General features: G+C 42.3%; 1 protein-coding gene across 1 annotated transcript; it reads left to right on the top strand.

Annotated features, from left to right (window-relative positions):
- Window positions 1–900: 900 nt before the first annotated feature.
- LOC143809211 (uncharacterized) lies at window positions 901–8890 on the top strand. The gene is made up of 2 exons (XM_077292337.1): window positions 901–3278; window positions 7822–8890. Exons 1-2 carry the CDS (start codon window positions 2792–2794, stop codon window positions 8730–8732), a joined length of 1398 nt encoding a protein of 465 aa, XP_077148452.1. The 5' UTR covers window positions 901–2791; the 3' UTR covers window positions 8733–8890.
- Window positions 8891–9533: the final 643 nt, after the last annotated feature.

Here is a 9533-nt window from a genome sequence, read left to right as displayed (position 1 = left end):
CTAGTTAACTCCTTCAGTTAAAAAAATAACCTCCGAACAAAAATTGGAATAACACAAGATAAAAAAGACGGATATAAATAAACATGGTACCGCTGAAAACGTCATCTTGTCCTGCAAAAAACGAGCCATGATACAGCATCATCAGCAAAAAAATAAAAAAGTTATAGCCCTCAGAATAAAGCGATGCAAAAATAATTATTTTTTATATAAAATTGTTTATTGTATAAAAGCGCCAAAACATGAAAAAAAATTATAGAAATGAGCTATCGCTGTAATCGTACTAACACGAAGAATAAAACTGCTTTATCAATTTTACCACACGTGGAACAGTATAAACCCCACCCAAAATAAATTAATGAATTGTTGTTCATTCTGCCTCAAAATCATAATAAAAAGCGATCAAAAAATGTTATGTGCCCGAAAATGGTACCAATAAAAACGTCAACTCGTCCCGCAAAAAACAAGACCTCACATGACTCTGTGGGCCAAAATATAGAAAATTTATAGCTCTCAAAATGTGGTGATGCAAAAACTATGTTTTGCAATAAAAAGCGTCTTTTAGTGTGTGACAGCTGCCAAACAAAAACCCACTATAAAAACCCGCTGTAAATAGTACATCAAACCCCACTTCATCACCATCTTTGTTAAGGAAAAATAATAAAATAAAAAAAAAATTATTTCTATTTATCCATTAGGGTTAGGGTTGGGGCTAAAGTTAGGGTTAGGGTTGGGCTAAAGTTAGGGTTAGGGTTGGGGCTAAAGTTAGGGTTGGGGCTACAGTTAGGGTTGGGGCTAAAGATAGGGTTGGGGCTAGAGATGGGGTTAGGGTTTGGATTATTTTTACGGTTAGGGGTGTGTCAGGGTTAGGGGTGTGGTTAGGGTTATGGTTGGGATTAGGGTTAGGGGTGTGTTGGGGTTAGGGGTATGTTGGGGTTAAGGGTGTGGTTAGGGTTGGGATTAGAGTTAGGGGTGTGTTCAGGTTAGGGGTATGGTTAGGGTTAGGGGTGTGCTCAAGTTAGGGTTGGAGTTAGAATTGGGGGGTTTCCACTGTTTAGGCACATCAGGGACTCTCCAAATGCGACATGGCGTCCAGTCTCAATTCTAGCCAATACTGCGCTGAAAAAAAACAGTGCTCTTTCCCTTCTGAGCTCTGCCGTGCACCTAAACAGTGGTTTACACCCACATATGGGGTATCAGCGTACTCAGGACAAATTGGACAACTTTTACGGTCCCATTTCTCCTGTTATCCTTGGGAAATAAAAAATTTGGGGGCTAAAAATCATTTTTGTGGGAAAAAAACGATTTTTTATTTTCATGGCTCTGCGTTATAAACTTTAGTGAAACACTTTGGGGTTCAAAGTCATCACAACACATCTAGATAAGTTCCTTGGGGGTCTAGTTTCCAATATGGGGTCACTTTCTACTGTTTAGATACATCAGGGGCTGTGCAAATGGGGATTTAGATGTTTTGCCCCCAGCAGTTTGCCCCTGGGTACATTTCGCCCCCGCACATTTCATCCCCAGCATTTGGCCCCCAGGATGTTTCGCCCCCGCACATTTCGCCCCAGCAGTTCTCCCCAGCAGTTCACCCCCAGCAGTTCGCCCCTGGGTACATTTCGCCCACGCACATTTCATCCCCAGCATTTGACCCCCAGGATGTTTCGCACCTGCACATTTCACCCCCGCACATTTTGCCCCCAGCACTTCGCCCCTGGGTACATTTCGCCCCTGCACATTTTGTCCCCAACATTTGGCCCCCGGATGTTTCGCCCCTGGCAGTTTGCCCCTGGATGTTTGTACCCTTGTGGGTCATGAATTCCCGTCTGTCATCAATGTTTCGCCCCCAACAGTTCAGCCCTGGCAGTTCACCCCCGGATGTTTGTACCCTTGTGGTACATGAATTCCTGTCCGTCATCAATGTTTCGTCCCCCAGCAGTTCGCCCCCAGATATTTGTACCCTTGTGGTTCATGAATTCCCGTCCGTCATCAATGTTTCTCCAGCATTTGGCCCCCGGATTTTTCGTGCCTGGCAGTTCGCCCCTGGATGTTTTGCCCCCAGCAGTTCGCCCCGGATGTTTGTACCCTTGTGCTTCATGAATTCCCGTCTGTCATCAATGTTTCACCCCCAGTAGTTCACCCCCGGCAGTTCCCCCCGGATGTTTGTACCCTTGTGGTTCATGAATTCCTGTCCGTCATCAATGTTTCGTCCTCCAGCAGTTCGCCCCCGGATGTTTGTACCCTGTTTTGCCCCAAGAATTTTGTGTTTGGATGTTTGTACTTGTGTTTCATGAATTCCCGTCCGTCATCAATCCACATGCCACAAAAATACTGTACAGAGTGCTGCACTTTTGTGACATGTTAAATCAACTGTTTCCATCTGTAAACCTCACAACCGATTGCATTATAGTTTCAGAGCATTTTGCCCGCAATTTTAACAAGACATTTTCCAAAACTTTTGTAAAACGTTTTTGTGTTACAAAAACATAACACGAAAAAATAAACGGATTAAAAAAATGTAGTGTGAATGAGGCCTGATTTAGGTGGGGAATGTATACCACTCTAAAATCAAAACATTTTGTGAACTTTTACCTGACCCAGCACTGACCTGCTTGTTTGCAAGTTTTGTTGCAGATGTAACAATTTTCATGTCAGGTGTCCTGCAAGTTACATTAGACTAGCTCTTATTCCATCTTTACATCAGAATGTAGCAGTGTCTAAAATCTCTACAAAGAGAGAGGTGTACTAGCACAAAAAATCAGTCAGCTTCCACAGCAATTCACTTTCTACAAGTATGAATTCAGTTCTATCCAAACGTGGGAAGAAGAAGTTGGTCTACGAGAATCACATTTACATATTTTCCAAACGAACGGCTGACGATGTCCATTCCCTCTGGGTGTGTGAAAAACGGTTGACTAGCAAGGGATGTGTTTGGACCAATGAAGCATCTGGTGAAGTGGTGAAAGTAACCAATCCCCACAACCACGCAGCACAAGCAGCAAGACCTGAAGCAATCCGACTTGTCAATGAGGTGGTCACCAGGGCAAGGACAACACAGGAGACACCACAACAGATTCTCACAGAAGTCATTTCAGGAACCCATTCTAATGTTGTAGCACTTCTCCCAAAGAAATTATCACTGAAGAGAACACTACGATTATCAAGGCAACTTGGCAATATTCCAAGGCTGCCCCAAACCCTTGATCAGCTTGTTATTCCCCAGAAGTTCAAGGGGATCAATATTGATGGCATCCAGCAGCAGTTCCTTCTGTATGACTCTGGTAAGCATTTAACATTTCCATTATGCATAATTATTGCAAAGTTTTTGCTGCACAAATGTGAAAAATTATATATTACAAAGTGCTGATATAGAATACTATGTGATTTTTTTGCCTTAAAGGGAAACTTTGAGGATGGTATAATGTAGGATGAGGCCTACTGATTCCAACTATGCCTCACTTGTTTAGTTGCAGTCTAATTCTCTGCTCAGCTTCAAAGTAGAAGTCCTGCCTTTAAGATACAATGGTCTGCCATGTTCATAACCAGAGTGGTAACCTTGTCCACCAACCATGATTTGAAGGTATCCAGCCATTGTCAATCACAGCCAGAGGACAAGGTTGTCGCATCAAACCTGCATCACTAGATGTTAATTTTAGTGTAGACTTTTCTGCTATAAATTAGCTGCAGATTGTCTGCTGTAACTACTTAGTGCATGTGAATGGACCTTAAGGCCGGCGTCACACTCAGCGTATGGAAATACGGTCCGTTTTTTATGGCTGTATTACGCAGTAATTGTCCCAAAACACTGTTCCGTATTCAATGCGAGGATGCAATTTGTACACACAATTTTATCCGTGTGTCATCCGTATGGCTTCCGCACGGCGTTTTTTTCTCGCAGGCTTGCAAAATGGACATATCATGGATCCATCGGCTCAAATGTTCTTAAAAACATATATGCAGTCTATATATATATATATATATATATATCAGCGAGACACATATATATATTTATATTTAATTCAGTGCTAGATAGCAGAAAAGCCTGTAATTCAATTGCCGGCGTTTCCTATCTCCTTCACAAACCCGACAGGATATGAGACATGGTTTACATACAGTAAACCATCTCATATCTCTTCTTTCATTACATATTCCTCTTTACTAATGTAAGAAGTGTCTCTGTGTAAAATTTTGGGGCTCTAGCTATTAAATTAAAGGGTTAAATCCCAGAAAAAATTGGCGTGGGCTCCCGCTCAATTTTCTCCGCCAGAGTGGGAAAGCCAGTGACTGAGGGCAGATATTAATAGCCTAGAGAGGGACCATGGTTATAGGACCCCCCCTGGCTAAAAACATCTGCCCCCAGCCACCTGAGAAAAGGCACATCTGTAAGATGCGCCTATTCTGGCACTTAGCCTCTCTCTTCCCACTCCCGTGTAGCGGTGGGATATGGGGTAATAAAACACACACATTATTAAAAAGTATTTTAATGAAATAAAGACACATGGTGCTTTAATATTTTATTATACTGTTAATCCGTAACTGTGAAACAGAGTTAAAAAAAACAAACAACAATATTCCATACCTTCCGTTGTTCAGTCTTGTCCCACGCTGTAAATCCATCTGAAGGGGTTAAATCATTTTACACCCAGGAGCTCTGCTAATGCAGCTGTGCTCCTGTCTGTAAAACTTGGTGAATGAATGGAATGCAGGGGAATGTACTGTAGTTACCTCGAGTCGCGGTGATGCGCCCTCTGCTGGATGAACTCATATAAACTCGAGCGTGAGAAAATATTCTGAAAAGTTCCCAGGCTCGAGTTCATATGAGTTCATCCAGCAGAGGGCGCATCACCGTGACTTGAGGTAACTACAGCACATTCCCCTGCATTCCATTCATTCACCAAGTTTTCACCAAGAGCTCCTGGGTGTAAAATGATTTAACCCCTTCAGATGGATTTACAGCGTGGGACAAGACTGAACGACGGAAGGTATGGAATATTGTTGATTGTTTTTTTAACTCTGTTTCAGGTGACAAGGGTCTTCAGGTGGATTAAGAGTATAATAAAATATTAAAACACCATGTGTCTTTATTTCATTAAAATGCTTTTTAATAATGTGTGTGTGTGTTTTATTAACCATTTAGTACTATTGGATTAATAATGGATAGGTGTCATAATTGACGCCTCTCCATTATTAACCTGGCTTAATGTCACCTTACAATAGCAAGGTGATATTAACCCTTCATTGCCCCATATCCCACCGCTACACGGGAGTGGGAAGAGAGAGGCTAAGTGCCAGAACAGGCGCATCTTACAGATGTGCCTTTTCTGGGGTGGCTGGGGGCAGATGTTTTTAGCCAGGGGGGGGGCCAATAGCCATGGTCCCTCTCTAGGCTATTAATATCTGCCCTCAGTCACTGGCTTTCCCACTCTGGCGGAGAAAATTGTGCAAGAAGCCCACACCAGTTTTTTACGGGATTTAACCCTTTAATAGCTAGAGCCCCCAAATTTTACACAGAGACACTTCTTACATTAGTAAAGAGGAATATGTAATAAAAGAAGGGATATGAGATGGTTTACTGTATGTAAACCATGTCTCATATCCTGTCAGGTTTGTGAAGGAGATAGGAAAAGCCGGCAATTGAATTACAGGCTTTCTTGCTATCTAGCGCTGAATTAAAAATAAATATATATATGTGTCTCACTGATATATATATATATATATATATATATATATATATATATATATATATATATATATATATACCTATTCTATGTGTACACATTTATTCTGCCTATTCTATTCTATTCTGTCAGTGTGATTTTACTGTACACCGCACTGAATTGCCGGCTTTTCTATAGAACACCGCTGCGTATTTCTCGCAAGTCACATGCATGGTCCGTGTGTAATCCATAATTTTCTCGCCCCCATAGACTTTCATTGGCGGATTTTTTGCGCAATACGCTGACAAACGCAGCATGCTGCGATTTTCTACAGCCGACAAAGACTGTATAATACGGATGCGTAATATACGGCAGATAGGAGCTGCCCCATAGAGAATCATTGGGCCGTGTGCAATGCGTATTTTCTAGACGCATTTTCTGCTCTCATACGTCCGTAAAACTCGCTAGTGTGATGCCGGCCTAAGGATTCTACTCCTCTTTGGCCAGACCTCATCTGGAATACTGTGTCCAGTTTTGGGCACCACATTTAAAAAAAGACATTAACAAACTGGAGCAAGTTCAGAGAAGAGCGACCAGAATGGTGACCAGTCTGCAAACCATGTCCTATGAGGAACGTTTACAGGATTTGGGAATGTTTAGCTTGCAAAAAAAGAAGACTGAGAGGAGACTTAATAGCTGTCTACAAACACCTCAAGGGCTGTCACATTGTAAAAGGATCATCTTTATTCTCATTTGCACAAGGAAAGACTAGAAGCAATGGGATGAAACTGAATGGGAGGAGACACAGATTAGATGTTATTGTCTGGGATGACTTAGTGAATCTTGCTTTGAGCAGGGGGTTGGAAAAGATGACCCAGGAGGTCCCTTCTAACTCTAACATTCTATGATTCTATGATTCATTAACATGTCTCCTAACCTCTGTGGATTGTCCACAACTGTAGATCTACAGCTATTCTGGTGTAGATAATTCTACACCAAAATCTCTATTTAGCTCTATGGATTTAGGTGCAGGTTTTAGTGCAGGATTTTAGCCCCTTGTCTGAATGGCTGGAATCTTCTTTGCATAATGGTAGCATACATTCACATGCAGGGACAAAAATAGCTTGGCCCTGGCCCCATAGCAAAGATTTGAAGGGGCCCTGGCCCTCCTTCCTCCGCGATGACCTGCCCCTTTAGCCACGCTTCCTGCCAACAGCTTGAAATGAAGTTCCAATGCTGAATTAGTGCTGGGAAGATGGTACACAATGCTCCGGTAGGTGCCTGTCACCTACCAGAACATGGCAGTGGGTTAAGTAATATTCACCACCTGCTGCCACACGCTGCGTTCCTCTGCTTTGATACAGGACCTGGAATGATGTATGCAATCATGTGATCGCTCACGTATCAGGATCTGCATCAAAGCAGAGTGAGGAAAGCAGCGCAGCAGCAGGCGGTGAGTATTAATTTATCCTTGCCATACTCCAGTAGGTGACAGGCACCTACTGTACCTGACCTTGGTAGATCCAGGGGGCCTGCTGTTCATGGGCGCATTACACCCCTTGGCGGCAGGCCCCCTGATGGCCCTGGGGCAGTGGCGTCCCCAGCCTACATGGTAGGTACGCCACTGCTGCACTGCATGTCATTTTTTTTAACTGTGCATTTTTTATCAGCATGTGGATGAGATTTAGACATTTACGCTGCATATCACCCCGACCTAATGACCATTGAGTTACTATGCTTTTTTTTCACAAATACTTCTTACAGGTTTGCTCGTTTTTCCAAATGTAAACCTTTTATTATCATGGAATTCTGTATTTTGCTAGCTTCTGCTGCCGTTAATCCTTTCACGACTTTGAAAATGTGACATTTTTGAAGCTTGGAAGCATTTTTAAACAGGAATATATAATTTTCCACTTGGATAATACATGTCGTAGAAACAAATATTGTTTAGCCCCTTCACACCAAGTTTTGCTTCAGTTTAACGTTTCTGTTATAAAATCAGAAAATCTGAAGCAAAATGTGAGTTTTTAATGTGAGATATGATCAAAGGATGCTTCTGATTTGGAAAATTTATTTTGAATTCATCCCGAAATTCTCTGTCTGCTACTTGTTACTTTTTATTTTGTCTCTCATTATTTCCTGTACTAATACTTTCACTTTTAATTAGGAAGTGGACACAGGCGTATCTTGATATTTGGAACAAGAGACAATCTCCATCTACTGGCCCAAAGTAAAGAGTGGTTTGCTGATGGCATTTTTTCCACTACACCATCCCTGTTCAAGCAACTTTATACAATCCATGTAGTCCACAGCGGCCTTGTTGTTCCTGTAGTGTACGCCTTACTGACGGACAAGAGCCGTTCAACATACCAGAGATTGCTACAACAGCTGAAGAACATGCAACCTAGACTGCAGCCACACAACCTGATGTTGGATTTTGAACTAGCTGCAATCCAGGCATTTGAGAATGAATTCCCCAACCTCAAGAAGACCAGTTGCTTCTTCCACCTATCACAGTCAGTTTGGCGTAAAGTTCAAAATGAAGGACTCAAGGTGCAATATCAAGGTAACCATGAATTTGCTCATTGGATACGCATGATACCTGCCCTTTCCTTTCTACCAATACAGAATGATGTGCCTTCATTTGAAGAGTTAGTGGAAAATCCTGACTTTCCACAAGAAGCCATACCCATTGCCAACTATTTTGAAGATACCTTTATTGGTCAAATGACTCACAGAAGACGTCAGGTACCTTTGTTTCCAGTTCAACTTTGGAATATGTATGAACGAACATTAAATGATCAACAGAGAACAAATAATGTTGAAGGATGGCACCGTAGCTTTCAAGAAACATGTGGTACTCTTTTCCCAAATACATACCGGTTCATTAACTGTCTGAAACATCAGCAAGAGCTCCACAGTTTAGAAATTATTCAGATAATAGCAGGAAATCCCACCACTGCAATAAACAAAAAAATTGCTGCAATTTCAGCAAGGGTTAAACGTATTATGCAAGATTTCAACAATAGAACCTTGATAGATTATCTGAGAGGCATCGCCTACAGCTTTGAGTTTTAGTTGATGGTCACATATTTAGCTGTAAAATAATTAACACCTGCAACTTTTCTTTCCTCTTATTCTCTAACCCTTCCTCCTCTATACCCTTTATGTTTCCTGTTTAACAGTTTTAATTTATACAGTTAAAGCGTAACTCTAAAAAAGAAACAGGTTTTGCTTTGTTATAGTACCTGTGGCACTGATCTTTTCCAATGGAGAACCCCTTCCAGCAACTTCACTTCTGTGTGAAAAATCCCATCCAAGTTCCAGTAGCAGGCTCCATGTGATGCAGGATTTCAGTGGCTAATAAGGAGGTTGTTTTGCTTTAGTAGCAGAACTTGTGGATGGACTCTAGGGGGTGTGGCTACATGGGACGTGCAACTGTCAGGCTTCTTTCAGACTAGCGGTTTGCCAGCGATTATCGCAGCAGTTTAAAACCGTGGCGGTAATACCGGCAAAACCACTACATAGCATTCGATTTGCCCAATGCAGCTCAATGGGCTAAAATCGCGGGAAAACTGCAGCAGAAAGCCGCGCAGTTTTCCATTTTAAAACATGTTCTATCTTCATGGCGATTACCGCCACGGTTTTAAACTGCTGCGCTAATCGCCAGGAAAACAGCAAGTCTGAAAGAGGCATCAACGTGCTCGCTATGATGTATAGAGGGCTGCTGGTTCACAGCCCCCTGCAAAGCTCCCCAACTCCCCATGTGCTCTGTCCTTTACTGGCTTTACACAGGGGGAAGCCCTACTCTTGTCCAGGATGAAGCACATGAGGGGAGGGGGAAGGGGAACTTTCCAGAGGGATATGATCAAACAACCC

This window comes from Ranitomeya variabilis, chromosome 2 (assembly GCF_051348905.1).
Source record: "Ranitomeya variabilis isolate aRanVar5 chromosome 2, aRanVar5.hap1, whole genome shotgun sequence".
Taxonomy (NCBI): domain Eukaryota; kingdom Metazoa; phylum Chordata; class Amphibia; order Anura; family Dendrobatidae; genus Ranitomeya; species Ranitomeya variabilis.
This window is presented reverse-complemented; position numbering and strand designations above follow the sequence as displayed.

Bases quoted from the DNA above. Each gene is read 5' to 3' on its own strand.
- LOC143809211 (XM_077292337.1), top strand. From the start codon at position 2,792: ATGAATTCAGTTCTATCCAAACGTGGGAAGAAGAAGTTGGTCTACGAG. The intron at 3,279-7,821 runs GTAAGCATTTAA...ACTTTTAATTAG, and splicing joins GTTCCTTCTGTATGACTCTG to GAAGTGGACACAGGCGTATC.